General features: G+C 34.6%; 2 protein-coding genes across 3 annotated transcripts; one reads left to right on the forward strand and one right to left on the reverse strand.

Moving 5' to 3' along the window:
* Positions 1-6,580: 6,580 nt before the first annotated feature.
* On the forward strand, positions 6,581-16,848 carry LOC132188532 (N-lysine methyltransferase). 2 transcript variants are annotated; one of them, XM_059603016.2, is made up of 6 exons: positions 6,581-6,674; positions 6,946-7,078; positions 14,614-16,032; positions 16,117-16,185; positions 16,290-16,488; positions 16,607-16,848. In XM_059603016.2, the coding sequence occupies exons 2-6, from the start codon at positions 7,076-7,078 to the stop codon at positions 16,675-16,677; spliced, it is 1,761 nt and encodes a 586-aa protein (XP_059458999.1). In that variant the 5' UTR covers positions 6,581-6,674; positions 6,946-7,075; the 3' UTR covers positions 16,678-16,848. The 2 variants fall into 2 exon arrangements, with proteins under 2 accessions (XP_059458999.1, XP_059459000.1); XM_059603017.2 differs by having other exon boundaries at positions 14,623-16,032.
* Positions 16,849-18,170: 1,322 nt separating this feature from the next.
* LOC132188207 (WAT1-related protein At2g39510-like) lies at positions 18,171-20,414 on the reverse strand. The gene is made up of 7 exons (XM_059602616.2): positions 20,097-20,414; positions 19,948-20,010; positions 19,731-19,847; positions 19,390-19,633; positions 19,006-19,167; positions 18,761-18,909; positions 18,171-18,579 (listed from the first exon to the last, which is right to left on the reverse strand). The coding sequence occupies exons 1-7, from the start codon at positions 20,294-20,296 to the stop codon at positions 18,387-18,389; spliced, it is 1,128 nt and encodes a 375-aa protein (XP_059458599.2). The 5' UTR covers positions 20,297-20,414; the 3' UTR covers positions 18,171-18,386.
* Positions 20,415-21,191: the final 777 nt, after the last annotated feature.

Raw genomic sequence — 21,191 nt, forward strand, 5'->3', positions numbered from 1 at the left:
TTGGTCATTTAAGGGTCATTGAACTATCCCCGATTCTTATTATTACGAGTAATGCTAGAAATCCTCATTATCATGTCCCTCCAAAATTGACTTGGTCGGCTTTAAAATCACCAATGAATTTATGTTAGATCACTATTAAATTTTGATTTAGTGATGATTTTAAATTAAAGTCACATTAGTTTTGAAGTGACAACATACGAATGACTTCTAACATTACTCAAATTCTTATGCCTACATTGGGACGAAGTCATAACTTTTTATCGAAAGGGGACATGAATGAGAAAAATATTGAGATAGAGGGCCCAAGCATAAATAAAATATATATATATAAGATTGAAGATTAAATTAATATATAAAAACTAAAATAACTAATATCTATTTAGTATTAACAAAAAATAAACAAAATAATTGTTTCTTAATATATTTCAATTTTTAGTTCGAGCGATTCCTATCAAAATGGAACCCGACATTGTGTTGTAGATGTCACTTCAGCTGGTACATTAATACCCTTTATGTGTTAAAACTCTTTTACACTACTCTTAGAGGCTATTGCTCACGCCTAATTTTTTTTAATAACATATATATATATATATATATATATATATTTGAGTTGTTGCTCATAATAAATTTGTAGTATTTAAGATTTGAGTATGAAATGATTTTTGTTATAAGAGGGCAAGAGCCAAGTTTTTGTTTTTGTTTTTTGTTTTTTTTTTTTGTTTTTAATAACTTTCAAAAGAGGAGGAATGTCGTGGCCAATACCGGCCCTTTCCTCCCTCGATCCGTCTCCACCAACTACCTAACCAAATGGATTGCTTCAAGAAGTATTTCCATTCCCTCCTTCCCCTTACTAGCTAGATATTTGATTGAGCATTGTGGAGGACCACATTTGTAATATTTTTTCTCCCCTTAATTATCTTGTTTACAAACAAAAAATAATAACTAAAAGTCTCCCTTATTGAAAACCTTCCTTGAAAACTCTTCAAGACTTTGGCAACAACATCCAATCCATTTATCAAGTTCAAAATGAAGATCCTATTAATTAACAACTCGATCAGTAAAATTACATTAATAGGATCTTCATTAATTTTACAGTCCCTACAGATTATCTCCATATATATTTTAACAATCAAATTTTTCAATTTTGTTTGGTTCGTCAGGTTGACGTACAATGGTGGCCATGTATTTATATTACTCTCTCTTCTTCTTTTTTTCTTCACTTTTTTCAGTGAATGGTGTTAATAATAAGAATTAAGAAAAATGGGTGATGATAAAGCATGTGGGCCATGATTAAAAGATAAGGTAATGTGATGGAAAATGAAAAAGAAAAAATTATTAATAGGAGACAAAATTGAAAAATACTAAGATCAAATGCGATATATATCCACTGATGGTTGAGTAGTACGACTAATTAAAACAAGAGATTGATTAGCTCTAAATTCTAATACCATAAATGGAATAAGTTGATTGAGAAAATCATATAATTTGTCAACACATCAATCAATTTCTTTAATCTTTTCCCACTAATTAGTAGTTGATCACAATATAATTAAATAAATAATTTCATTTATTCAAAAAAAAAATTCTCTTACAAGTAATAGAAACTACACAAATCTATATTAAAAAAAAAAAAAAATCACTATGGATATTAATCACGTAAACTTTACGTATCATTTACGCAACTTATATGAAGATCGAGATAGTGGAGTGTGAATCATATTAATTGATCACTCGATCTCAACACTGACAAAAGTAAACACAGGCCGGCTGCCACAAAGAGAACAACGCTAAATGTTTTTCACACCGGTTGAATTATATTGTTCTTATCTCTACGCTATACTTTGACTTTGTTTTTCTTGGGGGAACACTTGTTTTTTTTTTTTTTTTTTTTTTTTTTTTTTTTTTTTTGTGGTGGGGGTGAATTATACATCATGTTTTCACCTATAATTTATGTTGGCGTTGAATTGTGCAATGTATAGGAGCTGGAAGTGGAAGCTGTTGGCGTAGCGTGTAGAGTGCTGTGTCGTACACTAAGTGGGCGAGTGTGGTGACGTCATTGATCTTAGCCAAAAACGACGACGCTAAGAGTCAAATAAGTAATTAACTTCTTGTAGATTTGCACTACAAATTTTTCTCTCTTAATTAATTAATTGAGTTGTTGTCGTGGGCGGTAGCATAATTTCTGATTAAGTGTGTAGATAAAGACTTTTGCAATTTGCCACCAATCTCACGTTATATGTGAATCCAACTTCCCTCACATTAACTTCTTTTTATATTTCTTTCTTTCCACATGACTTCTCTAAGAAACCTAATTAACATGTTTATCCATTACATATTAAATATAGGACAAATTAATTAATTAACTAACATGTTAATCCATTACATTAACATGTTTATCCATTACGTATCAAAATCTCAAATATTTGAAATTTTGATGCCCTCTATTCTAATTTTGTCATCATTAAAACTTATGAAATTAAAGGTAATTACGTAATTTCATAGGTTTTAATAAGGACAAAATTAGAATAGAATGCATCAAAATCCCACGTGAGACGCACATGGGATGATTTCCGTCAAATTATACGAAAATTAGTAACGGAGTGTCTGAATTAAAAATTTTTAATATATTAGGAGGTTATATTGCTAATTTTTAAACATTAGGGTTCGAATTAGAAAACTCCTAAAACTTCATAGGGTAAAATAAATTTAACCCTTAAATATACGTGTAATGCTATAAATAATATTTTTAAAAATAAGTTGCAACTGTCATGTTAGTATATATTATATAATTTTTAAAAAAATGTAATTTCTAGTATACTCAGTGAGAAAAAAATATATTCTTTGAGTGTTTTTCTTGAGTTAAATATGAGAGATTCTACTGTCTTATTTGTAAAGAAATGCGTAGATAATGGATGGTATGTGTGCTGATTATGTGACGTGCTGCCACTAGTATTAATTTTCCCACCCCACTTTTGGTCAACATTTAAATGGAATGCTAGCATTGGTCTTGTGGAGAGAGCGTGAAGTATATATAAATATATTTATGGTTCCGGTCCAATTAGTTGCCGAAATGGCATGTTCTACGGTCGGGATCTTCTACAATTTTATATATATATATATATATATATATATATATATATATATATATGTCCATTTAGACCTTTTTATATCAAACAACATAAAAAATGTTATTTATTAAAAATGTGACGTATTATTAATGAGAATTGAATATATTTTTATTAAGTTTTTGCGCTTTATGTTGTAAATTTTTTTTTTGAGGATTTCCAATCTCTTTAAAATTGTAGGGAATCTTGATCTCGCTTGATATATTGGCGTGGGTTCTGTCTACCTCGAGTAATCGAGAGTGCAAAAGGCTCACTTGTTAGGTGTAAATGAGTCATGCACTTACTTATGTGATGTTAAAAAATATATATATTACAACATTTGTTGTAGTATTTTCAATGGTTCATATTTATTTCACTTTTTCTCTCTTAACAAAAAAAAATCAAATTAGATATGAATCTTTTAAAAAAAAAAAAAAACTACATCACATGAGCCAAATCCCTTTGTGGGGTTACTTGTAATGCATGCAATTCGAAATGGTAATTGCACCCGACCCTAACCTTCTTTTATATATATTAAGAGAAATGATAAAATTTATTATTTCAACCATCTCCATAGAGTGAATGGATGAATTTATAATTGAATTTATGTACTCATATGAGTCTACAAATCTAATAGTTAATCTGTTGAAATTGAAAAAAAGAGTAATGAAAATATGGTTGTGTAACATGCCTCTTATATTAACAATCAAATATTTGAAATAACTTCTATGATATTTTGAATAACACTAAGAAATAGTACTTAACCCCACCCACCCCGCCCTCCCCCCGAAAAAAATTAAAAAAAAAAAAATCAATTAATAGAGCATGTATGACGAACACTTTTTCAACTATCATTTGTTATTTATATTTTTTAATGAAAAAATTAATAACTTATTATAGTATATATACATGATAGCAGTGGCGGAGCCACTTGAGACTTTGGGGTGCCGTGAAGCTTTTAAAAAATAAATTTTTTTTGCTATTTTTCTACCCAAGTTTCACACAGCACCCCCAAAAAAAGAAAAAAAAAAAAATTATCTTCTACTTATACAAGTTACTACTCGGCACCCTCAAAAAAATTTTAGGAACACTCCCAATATCAATTGAATGACTCTGCCATTGGATGGTAGTATAATCTCTGGTTTGTAATACAATAATATAATTTAATCATGTTTACATTTGCTTTACTTTGATAAACCTATTGTAGAATGGGCCTAGTTGGTTCAATCACAGAGTATTATTTTTTTATTTTTTAGATTTAGATGAATATTAATTTTCATCCTCTTTCTAAGATTAAAAAAAAAAAAAAAAACCCCCTATTTTACCAACAAAGGTTTGACTCGTTTGAAATTATTAATGATATTTTCGTAATTCAGTTTATCCTTTAACAAGTTCATGCTTTTGCATATAATATAAATATAATCAAGGACAATGTTATTTGAGACCGTTTTAGATATTTGAATATTCAAATAAACTGTTAAATAAAAAGCACACCATAATTCTGATTTTATTTTTATTTTTAGCTCTGATTCTTGTTGGAGGATTATGGCTTTATTACAAGTGGGCCTATTCGTCTAATGCCATTTACAAGTGGGTACCATTTTTTTTTGGCCCAAACAGCAAGACAAGACATGATGTCTCGTACATTAAAACCAGGCCTATTCCCCAAGTACCAAAGGGTTTGATTGCTAATCTATTTAGGATTTTTTTTTTTTTTTTTTTTTAATTTGAAAAAAAAAAATGTTCTGATGATACTTATTTTTTTGTTTTTAAAAGTAGTTTGTGATCGAGTTATTTATTAATATTGTTGTTTTGGCAATAAAAATAAAAAGACAGAAAGCAAAAATTTTATCAAACTGGGCCTCATGTTTGCCAATCCCAATGGCTAGGCACGTGTATCTTAAATGTATAGGGTTCTTGAACAAATTTTTCCTCTAAATTATATTAGAAGAAATTTATCTAATATAATTTATTAAACCAACATCAATCTTTAAAGCATGTGATTCACTGATTCCCATATGTATTTTTAAAAATGAACGTGAGAATCATATACTTTTAAACCTATTAGCCGCCATCCGTTTATCTTATTAAAAATGTATGTGTGACGCAACAAATGCTAGTTTAACACAACCACTTATATATAAAAACATACAACCCATATGTACAACATATTAGGTTTGATCCTAGCACATATAATCACATGATTTTGTAACTAAATCAGGAATATACAAATCATTACTAATTCTACTATAAACGGCTCTTGTGATCAAGAATTGTTTGAAACTTTTGTTATTAAATATATATATGTTTTTAAAGTATGTAATTTACGGATGCTTTAAAAATAAACGTCAATTTAATAAAATGAACCGAAGGAATTTTCTTTAAATTTGTCGGATTCAAATTCCTAATAATTTGGTGCTCAAATTGCTGGTAATATGGACAACAAATATAAAACAACTACTATGGGGCCCACTTGTAAGAGAAGAGGGCACTCTCAAATACCTAATCGTGCATGTAAGCGCTATAAAGACTCACAGTTGCTGCTTTAATTGCTAACGATCTGAACAACAAAATTACTAAAAATTTGTATCCAAATATATCGTAGCTAAGTTCTTCGTGAGTGGAAACCAACTAATATTGTTCGCTACTTTGTCATTATTATGTTAATGGGTGATAAATAAAATGTTATCATATTTATGGAGTAATGTTAAGTGCCATCATTTTATTATCATTTTATCTTTTAAAGTTACATGTCTTTTAAAATTATTATTTGATTTAAAATAAGTTAATACTGAATTTTAATCCAACGATAATTTTAAAAATTACTCATAAATAAAAAATAGTAGGTTACATTACTCCATATTAATGTACTCACATGAATGCTAATTTTCCTTAATCTCCTTCACAATGCTGTATTTGAAAGGTAATTAATATCATATCTGTCTGCCCCACTAAAGTTTTAGCTTTTAAACTGCTCATTAAACTCTATTTGCTGGAAGCTCAATAAAAACCACTCACAGCAATGAATGTTTAGGAGTTAACAGGGTTAAAGTTTCCTGCACCGTCGATATTATGTATGAAAAAACAGAGAGATCTGAACCATTAGTTTAACTCCGGAAGACACGTAGCACTTATGTGGAGAAAAACCCTTTGTTTTTTTGAGGGCTCACAGCGCTTCCTCCTTGTATCACATGCATACGATTACCCGTTCTAAGTCGGGAGCACAGTATAGGCACATGTGCAAACCTATAAAGAGCCAGCACGTGGCATATCAGCCTCTTATGGTAAGCTTCACTTGAATACATTCCCATATATGCTTCCTCCATGTATGGCATAGTGTAAACGGACAAGATTCTCTAAAACCCACTCCTGGGCCCACAAAATCCCACGTGCGCGGTCAAGATGAACCCCAACCATATATGGAATTAGTGCAGAGCTCCATACAATCTCTCTCGTCATAGTTAAAGCACAAACAAGCTCAGAGATAATCTCAAGTCCTTTTCTCATAGTTTGTGTTTCTGTCTCCGGCGTGTCCCCGCCGGAAAAGCTTCCGGCAAAACCCCGGTGAAGGTAATTTCAACCCAATACCCTCTCATTCATCTCAATTTTTATGGCTTGGCCTCCATTGCCCTATCTTAGTGTGCATACGTAGATATGTATATGTATACGTAGTGTGTGTAGAGGTTTTGAAATTCACTCTGATCGCTTTCGGCTTTACTTCTCTCTAAACGATGCGTTTTGATCTTTCTAAATCATTGACTGCATGTCGTATGTGATCGAAGCTCGATTTCTTGGGTTTGAAATTGTTTTTTGAAGTGTTAGGTTTTGCTGTTGTTTGCAGATTGAATTGGCGAGGCTTTGAGCTGGTCTTTGCGTGCTTTGTGAGTTTATGGGCAAAGCGACGTAGTAAAGGATCCAGTTTTGTGAGAGTGGGCTGACTCAGTGAGTCTTGCTTTGGCTGGGATCATAAAATGGTAGGCCCGGAACTCTGATTGAAACTTTTGCATGCAAATGCTCCGTTGGAATCCTTTCGGGGTATTGTGTATTTGATTTTCTTTCGCGCTCAAGTGGTTTTCTTTGGCTTTGTGAATGTTGGAACTTATGTGTCAATTTATGGTACTGCATATGCTGTATTTTTGTGATTGCTACTGCTTTGTTTTATTTCGTTTGGTTGAATATTTTTGTAATTGTTTGGGATTTAAAAGGGTGTTTCTCTGTGTTGGATTTTAGGATTAAAAGACTATGGCCTTATGATAAAAGTTAATTGCTTATATGGCCTTAGGATATTTTTGTATCTATTGGCATGGCTTTAACCAGAAACATGCAGTTTTTAGATGATATTCTTGAGCAAATCTGCCCATGCTCGGGAGCACTTTTTGCTTGCAAAGTGATCAAGCCCTTCCTTGAGTTCCTTTCACAATCATTATTCTATCCACTGTCTTGCTGGGTTAGGATTACTGACAAGTGACAACAGATGAGTTCTAGCCCTCTCCCATTCCTTGTCAGGTTGCTTAAATACCGCAACTATTGAAATGGTGAACATCTGGTTGTTATTGCTATTATCAATCTATTGTTTTGATATTCAACAACCAAATGTTTCATCAAATTGCAAGGATAGATCTGCTAGAGTTTCTTATGAAAAGATTCATATCACGGTTGATGGGTCAAGTTGGTGGTGAGTGATCTGTGGTTGCTTATTTTCCCGATACAGGCAAACTCTAACCCTTTCTTCAATAATCTCTAAGCCTAAAGCAACCAATTTTTATGCATGAAAGCCCATCACAGAACAAGTTTCCCAATCTGTCGTATATCGATAAAAGTCAACTTCTATTACAAACATGTGGCTAGAGCTGCATTTTTCTCATTTATAATCAAATAAACTAAGATCTAGGGCAAAAGGGGTTGGTGAGAGAGAAACATTAAAGAATGGACCAAGCGAGGAGGACTTAGAATAGAATGAGAGAAAGGAGTTGATCATGATTTTGAACCTGCCACTAAGTATGCAAATAATAATTATTTTTTTCTGAGTTATTTTTCAGAAATTAATGTTGTGCATTAAAGGTTAATACTGCCTCATTGATTCTCTGATCTTTCCTTGAGCTATCATAACGAAAACCTTTGTTTACTCAGTTCCAATAGATCATATGGTGATAATTCACCATTGGTGCCTCACCTTAAAATTTCAATATATGTTTTGAATATGTCAAATCATTTTTGTTGAGAGGTTAACCTATTCAAAAGCAAGCTAGATTTCAGCAATTTGGATCCAACCCAATCACAATTAGGTTGAATTTTGAGTCTTTTGGATCAATCAACTTGGTCCATCTTCTTTTTCTATTTAGGTGTTTCTCTTATTTAGTTCCTATATACTTGGGTAGCTCCCTTTCGCTCTTAATAAATTTCGATTACTTATAAAAAAAAAAAAAAATAAAAAAAAAAAATCAATCCATCTTATTTCCGGAAGTTAAAAAAAAAAAAAAAATTATCTATGTACTTTCTTTTGACTTTTAACAATATGTGTTTTTGGGAGAATTTGTAAGATCAAGAGGGGGGGGGGGGGGGTGGGGGGATTACAGAAATTCCCCGTTTTAGATAATTGTATGCTGTGAAATTGAGTAGATTGGAAATAAAAGGTTATTGTGGATACAAGTGAATGGTTAGAGCATTCCCAATGGAAGAGCCAAATTTTTATGCAAAATGGCTTCTCAAAACGCACTTTATCTAGTTTAGCTAATGAATTTTTAAAGGTCTTCTACATTCGATTAGCTATATTTTTATCTATATCATTTAAATATTATTAAAAGTGAGAAAAGTTTTGAGAAAAAGAGAACATATGAGAGGAAAAATGGGAAAAGTTTTGGGAAAAAGAGAACATCCGAGAGAAAAAGTAGGAAAAGATTTGGGAAAAAGAGAAAACAGGTGAGAGAAACAATAAAAAATAAAATGGATCCCTTAAAAAGTGCTACTACATTTAGCTTTTTTTTTTTTTAGTTTTTCCAATCAAATATCTATTTTACATTTTTTTTTTGGCTAATCCAATGTAGGAGTTTTTTTAAACATTTGAAGAACCATTTTAAATAAAAATAACATTTGACTCTTCCATTGGGAATGCTCTTATTGATTCTGGATTGCCCATGGTTGATGGATGGGAGGTGCTGTGTGCTGAGCACTATAAGGAACTTGTGTGTTTAGGGCAAGATTTTGGTTTACTTTTTCTTTACGATCCCTGCATTAGTTATTCTTATTATTACCTAGTTTGGAGTTTGAGCAGGGAACATTTCCTTGAGTTATTTGAGCTACCTAGTTTTGGAGCTTTAACTTGATCCAGATAACTTGCTAAATGCGCTTGCGTGTGCTTTAACTAGGTGGGGCTTGAGCTAGTCTTGAGCTACTTAACTCATTTTAAAGCCTTAAATAGATAAAAATGATTAATTGGAAAGTAATAAGTCTCTTGTGAGATCTCCCTATCATGCAGAAATCTTTCCAAAATATCAGGAAACCTTACTGTCCGATTGAAGACCTACAAGGATCTTACTGTGGCCAAGTAACATATGTGGAGAACTCACAAATGGATAAATAATATGATATTTCCTATTTTTAAAAAGAGTTTGACAAGAAATCCCACCTACTTGTCATGACATGTTTATTCCTTTTCATGCCCAAAGTACCTCAAGATGTAAGAAGAGGGAGCCATGTGGTAGGGCGACTTTGTTTGAAGTCTGTATTCTGAAATTCGATTGTAGTATAACTAACTTTGTGGTGGTAACTGAATGTTGGTACGTATTGATCAAGTTTTCACAAATGATGTGGTTCCTCTCTCTCTCTCTCTCCCCCATAAAATTAAAATAGAGAGAATGCAAAACATTAAAGAAAAAAAAAGCCAAAAAAGCCAATTTATTGGATTAAAAGGGAAACCAAGAGCATGTAACATGTAGGTCGAACTATGCATATCCTCCAAACCGAAAAGGAAAGAATAAAGGAATCTTTTAAAGTGATCTAGGTCACCATAAGGAATCCTTGAAAGTGATATGGATCACCGGTGTGTAGGTTGAGAGCACATGCACCTCCGGAACATTTGTTTGTGTATAAAACAGAGGAAGACACTCAAACTTAAGCATTAATGCTGAGTTTCGTTAAAAAAGCCTGCATAATTCGTGAACTGAGAACATGCCCTCAAACACATGACATGTCTCAACAAGTGATGCTTTCCATCTTATATGAAACTCCTGTGTTGTTAGAAATTGATGTCCCCAAGGCTTTGTGTTTGTGAGAGTTTCTAGAGCTTCACCTTCGTCTTTGGTTAGATGCAAGTTTAATAGCAATGATATGAACTTGACAATATCTCTTTGTTACTATAGTGAGATCCCTTTGTTATTATAGCGAGATTAATTGTGATCATGCTTTTACTAATTTAACTATAAAAGTAATTTATACTTTAACTAAATAAGTTTCAGGATAAAATATTCGGCCATATATAATTTGATGCCATAATAGGTTGTAAAATCTGTTTGCATCATGATTCATTATTGTTTAATTAATAAACATACTTAACCTCCCCTGGTAACATAGAAAATAAGGAAGTAATCAATTAACATTTTTACATCTTTGGACAAGTGCTTTTGTTTTCTCTTTAGTGATTAGTTATTATGACTTTCTTGTTCTTTTTGCCCCTAATTTTTAGGTGGCTTCTCTTGTATACTCCATGTGCACTTGGGAGTGCTTAATGCTTTTAATGATATTTCGATTATTTATTATAAAAAAAAAAGGGGACATTTTTGCATTCTGATTCCAAGTTTATTGGGGCCAATTTCCTTATATGGATGCTTCATAGTGTGAAGTACTTCGCTTTCATGACCTAATATGGATAAGGGGTATATTATTGTTTCCAATAAAGGGAAGAGAACTTCCCTTGTTTGCTTGAATTTCCTAAAAGATGATTCTTTATAATGTCCTCATGTTAAATAAATAATTACAAATGAGTGAAATTTCCATTTGAGACATGTTACATCACATATATGTCCTCAGGTATGGAAGAAGGGAATACCAAGTATTAAGAAAGGAAAAAAAAGAAACAAAAAAAAAAAAAAAAAAAAGAGAAGAAAAAAAAGATGGAGAACCTTTGCATTTCAACCATGTTCTCATGTCCAAATTCTGAAGATGTTGGCAAACCCATAACCTGGTTCAATCTAACACCTAAAGAGTGAAGCTCATTCTATGTCTATGATCACATGCAATTATTAAATCATTGCATTTAAATGCACGTTCAATGTCCTTTTTATTTAGTTCAACTTGCTCTTTTTCACCATTGCTTGTGTTGTGCAGGAGTAAGTGCAGGGGTACATTTACTGTGGCACTCTCATAATTTTCTGTTATCTAATCAAACATTCAACAGTGGGTTTGCTTTGCGACCAATCCTAGTCGAAAACGAGCCAAGTTGAGTTGAGTTGAGTTGAGCGCTACTAAAGCTGATATTAGTGAATTCAAACTCTTGAACCAAGCTTGAACTTAAGTGGAGTTTTGAATAGCTTGATTGAGTTTGCCTTGCAAGCTTTATTAAATGTTTGATATTGGCTTTGCATGCTCACTTGCACTAGTCAAACAAGCTTGTGAGAGTATATATATATATATATATATATATATATATATATATATATATATATATATATATATATATATATATATAGAGAGAGAGAGAGAGAGAGAGAGAGACTCATGCTTAAGGAAATTAATTAAGGTTTGAACCCAAGTATTCTTTGCTCTAAGGCTTGGAGTCAAATAATTTCCTTTGCTGAACCCTTTAAAGTCAACAACCCTAAGTGGTAAATATGTTTAATAAGGAGTGAACTATAAATATATTCTAAACCCCAAGGGGTTGGCCTTGTGGTCTTAAGGAGTATCACCCTATATATCTCAAGTTCGAGACTTACTAAGTGCAAACTTCCTCTTGGGGGCCACACCCTCGGTGTAAAAGCTTGTGATTTACCCTGATCCCTATAGGGAAACTTCCGAGGGTGCGGTGCACGGGTCCGGGGTTTACTCTGCAGGAGTGGGTCCGAAAGGCCCTGCCTTGCCAAGGTTATATATATATATATATATATATATATTTTTTTTTTTCTAGTGGCTAGTGTATGAATGAGCCTAGATTTCTTTGGCCTAACTGATCTAAGTCGCATGATGTTTAAGCTCACTTGAAGGTACAGTGATATAAAAATTTGATTTGATATTGGCCCATTTACTGATGATCGAGCTCGAGCAAGCTTCAAGACAAGCTGATTATGAGCTGAATTTAAGCAGCTTGGATCATTTCACACCCTAACCACTCTCTTTGGTAACCCCATATATAACTCCCCACCACTCACCTAAAAGAAACAGGTTTGAAATCAGGAAGTCTGGTTGTAGCTTGACATATTTAGCCAAAAGAAGTGGGAATGCTTCCAAGCAGTTCCAAATGTTCATTACTATTTTTTTGCACTTAATTCTGACGTACTTATTCCATTTACTCCCCTGGTTATGTTTCTGCTATTTTGCTCTGTAAAACTTGATGGTGGAAATAATTGGTTTGAATTTATAACGAAAAATAAATAGAATTGAAGAAGTTAAAGTAAAACTTGAAGTGGATAAAAGTAGGTGGTTCAAATTTATATATTTATTCATCTTTCCGTAGGAGGACACATCTCTACTTCCTGTGAATTAAATTCCTGATTCATTGAGTTAAAAGCATCTATATCTGTGCCAATAAATACCCTTCTCCATATCCTAAAGTCAAATAAAGTCAAATATGAATTCTTCTTAGATAGATCTGAACTGACTTCAGATTACGAAAGTAGCTGTCACTTGTCTCAGTTGTAGATGATTTGGTAGTGTACTTATAGAGTTGAAAAGTTTATGTAGTTATACCAAACACAATACTGGGATGAAAAAGTAATTAGTTCATTGTTTGCTTTTATTTGTTTGCTTTCTCCAATTGTAATTATGTGAATTATTCAAACAAAATTCGCTAAATTGTTACTGATAATTTCTGCTTTCACCAAAATATTTAAACCAAATCCATAATTTCTGATACTTCAATGTCTTTTTGAGATAGTTGTGCAATAGTAATATGCATTGAATACCTCTGTAGACGTCTTGTGTATGTAATTTATTGATTGATATGGTAGTAAATGATCAAGATTTTTTTCCATGGTTGGGAAATGTATTACATGCCATGTTTATAGCTTGGACATGTAAAATGGAGTTAAGTTTGGAAGCATCTATTAACATTTCATTCTAATTAAATTACTAGCTAAGTGTAGCTGGATTCATGGAACAATTATTGACAAATGACATATAAGAGTTTGTTGGCCATGCAGTAAAATCTTAATTTGGGGAAAAAATCTAGTTGGTTAGATTTATCTGGCATAACTGGCGGCGGACTTTTGCTTTGGATTTTAACATTGTGATGATAAACCTTATCTCATTGGAAACAATATGGTTTGAAGGTGTCTGTGAGGTCAATGAATTATAACTAATTTCCTAAGAAAAATGATCAGATCTAGCTATTGTTCCCCTGTTTTAATGCCAAACAGCATTCTTGTTTGCCTTAAAAAAAGGAACCTTGATGTGTCATGTCAATGCGGCTCACATCGGCAAAGATTTCAACAAACTATGCATAGCTGTAAGATTTTGAGCTGCTCTTGTAATGGAATTTAGGCAGCCTTCAGGTTTTAAAAATTATGGAGTATTTGGGCTTTCCTTCAAATACTCTGTAAGTCAGAAAAGTTTTACCACTTCATTCAATTTCACTATGGAATGACTTTATGAAAGGCTGAATAGTTTCAAGAGGTTTTTTTTTGATAAGTAATTTTTTTTTTACCCTAGGCAGAGGGGAAGGAGAGATTCAAACCTCCCTTTCATGAAGCTTGGCTCTTAGCCGATTGAACTACCTCTTAGGGTTTACTAGTTTTTAGAGAATTAATTTGATGCAAGGGGCAAGACATGAATTTTATTTTTATTTTATTTTATTTAGGTCTAATAACTGGGTTATTAATATTTAGTTTTATGTTTTATTTAATTTTCAAGAGTCAAGGATATTTTTGGTAATTTAATAAATGGGTATTGCCCCAGGCTGAGTTGTTAGGCTATTTAAGTGTGCTTTGTACTCTAATGGGGGCAGACTTTGATGGAATAAAAAATATGTTGAATTGATTCTCCTCTCTTTTTCTCTCCCCCTAGCTTTTTCTCGCTTTCTTTCCCCCTAGCTTCTCTTTCTTTCTCCCTTCCTCTCTTTTCCCTACTTTCGCCGCATGATTTCTTTGTGATTATTATTGTCCTGCATCATAACTAATGCGATATTTTGTGCTAAAATGTGGCATTCTGTAGATGGCTGGTCTACTTGTCTTTATTGGTGCAATTAGTTTGATGAACATGAAATTTGTGTTGAGACAGGCTTTCTCATTTCTCTTCTTAAGTTAGCAATTATTTTAAGATTGTACATTCTCTATCAACCTTTCTAAAATGTTGTTATTGGAAGTCCTTTCAGCACAAAAGCTTTTGGATGCCCAGGGATGCTGGGTGTCTAACTGATGGAGAGATGGGTTGCGATAATACCTCCAGAATTGATCCAAAGCGTGGTCATCAGTGGTTTATGGATGCCAGTGGGCCAGATCTGTTCAACAAGAAGCAAGCTGTAGAAGCTGACGATGGAAGACCAGTTTCAGGAGTTGCACATATGAATGTTTTTCCATGGGATAACAGTCCTAGCTTCCAATCTGTTCCGGGGCAATTCACTGACCGCCTCTTTGGATCTGAGCCTTTACGGACTGTCAATCTGGTTGATAGGAATATTCCTTCTGTTGGAAGTGGAAATATGGTTATAGGAATAAAAGGTTTTGAGAATCAGTATGGAAAAGATCCTTCGGTGGATTTGTCTATGTCTCATACTATTGAAGATCCATCATCTTGTCTGAGTTTTGGTGGGATAAGAAAAGTTAGAGTCAATGAAGTTAACTCTGACAATGGCATGTCTGAATCTATGGGGCATACCTACAGTAGGGCTGATAACAGTATAATATCTATAGGTGCCTCCTATAGTAAGAATGACGCAAATGCCATATCGTTGGGTACTACTTACAACAATGGGGATGAAAATGCCATCTCAATGGGCCCGACCTTCAGCAAGGCAGAAAACAATTTCATGTTGATTGGGCACACGTTCAATAAGGGAGATGGCAATTTCATAACAAAGGGTCACAACTATGGCAAGGCAGACAATAGTATGTTATCAATGGGTCAGCCATTTGACAAGGGGGATGGAAATTTTATATCCATGGGTCAGTCGTTTGAAAAAGGAGATAGCAGTGTCATATCATTGGGTGCCTCCTGTACCAAGGGGCATGAGAATTTTATTACAATGGGCGGTAAAGCCAACGAGAATTTTATATCAATGGTGCCATATAAGGGGGATCATATCATATCAATGGGTCCAACCTATGACAAGGCAGATTCCAACATTTTATCAATGGGATCTTCCTATGACAAAGGAGATTGCAGCGCTCAATCTTTGGGCCACAACTATAATAAGGGCGCTCAATCTTTGGGCCACAACTATAGTAAGGGCGAGAGCAATACCATATCTTTTGGAGGTCTTCATGATGAATCTGAGACAGATCCCTCTGGGGGGATCATTAGTAGCTATGATTTATTGATGAGTACTCAGAACGCAGCTCAAGCTTCAGAAGAAGTATCAGGCCAGAAGGATCTGGTTGAAACTAATGCTGATCCGGTTGTAAATGATGCTCAAAAAGCTAAACCTGATGCCAACCCCAGGAATAAGGAGCCAAAGACAACTAAGAAGGTTCCTCCTAACAACTTTCCTTCAAATGTCAAAAGTTTGTTGTCTACTGGTATGTTCGATGGGGTTCCCGTGAAGTATGTTTCCTGGTCGCGTGAGGTATGCTTATTCTTCTATGTTTCTTGGCCATATTTGCAAAGCCGATTTAACTTTCTGAACCTCCTGGTTCTATTATTTTGACAGAAAAATCTTAAAGGAGTTATAAAGGGAACTGGGTATTTGTGTTGCTGTGACAGCTGCAAGCTTTCCAAGGTAAGCAAATTACATTACCATTTGGCTTCTTTTAGGAAAGTCGACTAAAGAATGTTCAGTTTGAGTTTAATTACCAAGCTGGTATTTTGGATTTCATCATGCAGTCTCTAAATGCTTATGAGTTTGAGCGTCATGCTGGTTGCAAGACCAAACACCCGAATAATCACATTTATTTTGAGAATGGAAAGACCATCTATGCTGTTGTTCAAGAGCTGAAGAACACTCCTCAGGAGATGCTGTTTGATGCAATTCAAAATGTGACGGGTTCTCCAATTAATCTGAAGAACTTCCGGATCTGGAAAGGTAATTTTCAAACATGAAAGATAATTATACCCCTCTTCATTGTCTCTTCATAACTAGGTGAAGTTAAATATTTGTTGTTCTCTCATATGATTTTTCTGTCTTCCGACCATATTCTCAGCATCATATCAAGCTGCCACCCGTGAACTTCAGCGTATCTATGGAAAGGATGAAGTTATCATGCCATCCTGAGATGGAAACCCTTCCTTTCTGACGATTTTGAGGTTGTGAATATGTGATATGCGCATAGCAGAATACAACCTATAGAATATATAGAGTCAGTGGGGAATTTAATAGTTTGAGCTGATGGATGTTTATAAGTATTTTGGCTTCCTTTTTCTTTTTCTTTTTTATTTTTTTTATTTTTTTATTTTTTAACTTTTTGCAAATTAAGATTTTAATTTTAATTTTGGATTATCTGTTGGATGTAGATTTATCTTTTGGGATGTGTCTGATTGGAGCACTAGAGTTACCTTTTTCTGTGTTAGTCGTGGTGGCAAAATAATTCCTCTGAGCAATGGGGCAGGTTAGGTGCTTGGTCAGATTCGATAGTATTTGGCTTTTTGGGAAGTGATAGTCTATTCTATTTAACAAGAAGAAATATTTTCTGCATAAAATGGAATATTTTTCAAGAAAATTACTAGTTTTCTATTGTTTGGTAGAGACCTGAGAAAGTAATGTCAAAAATATTGCGGGTGTTTGATTGGCATGCAAAACTTTTGCATACCACAATCAGACCCAAAAAAAAAAAGGTGGGGAGTTTTGGGGGTTGGGGTGGTTGCAAAGGGAGGACAGGGAAAGTCCCAAAAAAAGGTTTTATACCGTAACAAATGTAGCCTGTGACAACATTTGAAAGTAAAGGAAATTAGAAGTGTTTAACTGTAGATAATGAGAGGGTGAAATGGGTTGGATTATGTTAGCTTTCGAACATTGCTCAGAAAACAAATAATAATGTAAGCTTTTGAACATACCCTGATGATTTTTGGGACCAATCCTCTGGTGATATGCTTGTTAAAGATTGCAAGCAATCCTAATCTGCATATCTTACTATAGAGTGAGAACACTGCCCTTCCCATCTGACCAAGTTTACCTTATCATAAATGATAAATGGCCAAGTTCAGCTGGTTTTAGCTCAAGCTGTGTTTTCTCTAAAGTAGGTCCCATATTCCAATATTGTTGTTTCTTTTTGCCTGTTCAATAGTGCGGTTCACTCCATTTCAGGCCGACCTGGTATTGTTTGTCTTGGTTTGCAATGCTGTAGTTATCGCCGCAGCATTCTAGGGTAAAGTCACAAGCCAACCTTCGGGGGTGGCCGAACCGCCCGAGGAGTCAAAAGGAAAGATTCTGCCACCTCCAAATGAATGCACCTCATACAATACCTTAGAAAACATTTCCTCAAGCAAAACCCAGAAGTCAATGTTTACATCAGTGTCAGGAAACATCATTCCTATTTTTCCTGAATTTCCTCCATGAGCTGGTTTACCAATCTTGCAAACAGACATTTCCGCACAAGCAATCTTTTCGTATCGTCTTTTGGCTAAATCCTATCCCCATTCCTTGCCCAGAAATACTAATTTGAGGCGTAAGGTTTATCTCATATATCCATATCTGCTCGTCTTAGCTGTCTCCCATAATCCTATATAAATAGCTTCACGTATTGGGAAATGATATTAATGCAGAAGGAGCATAAGAGATTAATGGTGATTGAGATGTTTACTGCTCCATTAAATCCTGTGGAAGGAAGTGGAGAATGTCTGTGAAAGACAAAGATCATAGAAGAGAATCGTCTAGTCGTATTTCTGAAATCATTAATAAAAGATAATAAGTAATAAACGTAGGATTTTTAAAGTGCCTTGGAATTACATGCAACACAAAACTCAAATTCCAAAAGCTGTTTCCCTTCAATCATGTTCATTCGTCGGTACTACGCTGGAAACATCAACGAATGCACGATTTGCAGTCCCCATATTCTCGGTAAATGTAGCCGTTTGTTCTTCGTTTGGTGCTGCAGTGCCAGTAGATGCAGGCTGATCCACCCTCTTACCCCATAGAACAAAATATAGCCCAATCACAATGATAACTGCTCCAATAATTCTACAAGAACCCAAGTTATATATATTAAAAAAAAAAAACCACCATATTGGTTTAAATGTAGTACATAATTTTAAGAACAAAGTTTTTATGGGTTGGATTCTTTCGTCTCAGTCTATTAAACTGACATTTGTCTTTAGAGAATTATGTACTCAGAGGATTAATGTTTGGGATGAAGGCTAACCTTCCTAAATACATTTCCTCTGCTAATACGAAGGAGCCCACAATTGCAACAACGACAGTGCTTAGAGGACTAAAAGCAGAGAAGAAGACGGGTCCCCTTGCCCTGATTACCACCCCCATGATATAATAACTTATTCCAGAGAGTATTCCCTGTAATGGAAACTTCGTCTGTGAGTATAAACCCAATATATAACAGGAAACATTGAATAAAATTCAGCAAAAGTAGTTAAAAGGAGAATTTCTTACTGCATAAAGACAAGCTAGCAATTTGGCATCCCGGTGTATGGACCACACTGCAGCATTGCCCTTCTCAAATGCCAAGGCCACTATGCTGCATTCCACCGTGGCGGACATGCATATCAAAGCTGTGAGGGAGAGCTTGGCAGGGTATGATCTTAACGTAAATGCCTACAAAAAATCACCCATTTTGTCATACCAACTTAAAATTGGGAGTCATTAACAACCAGAGGCAGAGAGGGTAGCAAGGTTATGCATAGTTTAATCTGCACTGAGATGAGCTTTTTGGATAGACCATTTGGGATAGATATTACTCAAAAGTAAGAAAGCTTCAGAAATGAAAGGTTTTGCTAACTGGAAAAGAAAAAAAAGTTATTGAATTGAGAAACTAACGTGTAGAATCATGAAGCAAGACCAGAAGAAACAAGACCCTAAGACCAGAAGAGCACCCTTCATGACATTTTCCTTGGATGCAGGTCTAGCAGATGGATGATCATGAGGGTTTCTTCCATTTGTCCATGGCGGATTTATGACAGATCCTTTAAACAGAGTCATAAACATTGCCCCGCCAACCGCCACTAAGGTCCCAATTATCTTTGCCTTGCTGTGCAGTCTCCTAGTATTGACCTGCTCAAGCCTACAAAAGTAACATCTCCCACTTCCTTGATCACTCTATACAATACAAAGCCACATGCACAAAAAAGGGTTCTCTTTTCTATGTTAAAAAAACTTACCCAAAAACCCAAGCCATTGAGAATGCGAATGCAGGAATGGTATTGCACATGGCAGATGTGAAAGAGGCATTGGTATACGTCATCCCAATAAATAATAGGTTCTGGTCAAGAAGAGGGCTGTACAGAAAAACAAATACAAAAAAAAAAAAAAAACATAGAAGATTAAACAAACTTGTGATATATAGTAATGTTCTGTCTGAATCGTCTAGATTCTTACTCAAAGAAGCTCAGCAACATTGCCTTCACGAAGATGGACAGGGTCATCCTTGGCCTTGATGTCCTGTTGGGTGTCATGTCATGTCAGTATATTTAGCTTCTTCATGGAAGATGTAAATTTCAAAGAGAGAGAGAGAGAGAGAGAGAGACCTTTCCAAAACAATGGCAAAAGGAGTAATAACAACAGAGGCAATGGCCATCCTGTAGGCTATGAACACGAAATGGCTCATCCCCTGATCTAAAGCATACTTGGCAATAATGGACATTCCGGCATAGCCAAACTGCAAAAGAATGACAGCCAAATATAGCTTCACGCGACAAAATAAGCGACGCAAGGACTCCAGAGGCATTGTCACTTTTGTCTCTCTCACAGTACCTTGAAAAGCTTACAATAGAGGGTAGCCATGGCCTATATATAAAGAGTTGTAAGCCCCCACTGATCAATTTTGATACGTTTTCTTTTGAATTGAGTGAACTCAAAACCATATTCCTCAATGTAGAAAAAACCGTTTTTTTCTTCAAAACATCAAACAGGCCAGGCCACCAGTTTTGCATCAAGAGGGAAGTAACTGCAGTAAGCAAACATCAGAGAATGATCCCCATGAGAGAGTGTTTTAGCCATTTCATAGAATCCGCCTAATGTACACGTCATTTATGCTACCGTTACTTGTCATACTAGCTTACACCTTTTCATCACAATCTAGACACGAAGTCGGAATTGCCTTGGCATCGATCGTTGCTAGATCACTAAGGTAATTATGTGTCACGTGCTCACATAATCCAGCTCACATAAGTGGAAATTAGAAAGTTAAATGCTTTATTACACATCAATATCCTATTTTCATCTCACTATATTTGCTAACTTGCCAGGGTGTAGCATCACTCAATTAGAAACCCAATCAATCAAAAATGAATGGACTTTTGCGCTTCCTAGCTAGTGGTGGATTGGGATTGGCTGTCATTGTTACCTAAATTGTAATCCGTTCGCTCGACTGTAATTGTGAGAGACTCTCGATGTGACCTACTTACCTAAACTCCTAAGTATCTCGAGACTTGCTCCGGTACGTAAGCTCCATCGAAAACCTCTCACAATTGTCTGTCTGATTGCTAGAAGTCAATTACAAGGGATCCCAACGCCCAAGTGGTAGCGTTTGACAAGGAAAATGATTTAAGAATGTCAAATATTTGAAACATTTTTTATCAACATTCATTGCATTTTTACTTGTCCCTTATCTCTCTCTCTCT

Source organism: Corylus avellana, chromosome 6, assembly GCF_965113065.1.
Source record: "Corylus avellana chromosome 6, dhCorAvel1.hap1.2, whole genome shotgun sequence".
Classification (NCBI taxonomy): Eukaryota; Viridiplantae; Streptophyta; class Magnoliopsida; order Fagales; family Betulaceae; genus Corylus; species Corylus avellana.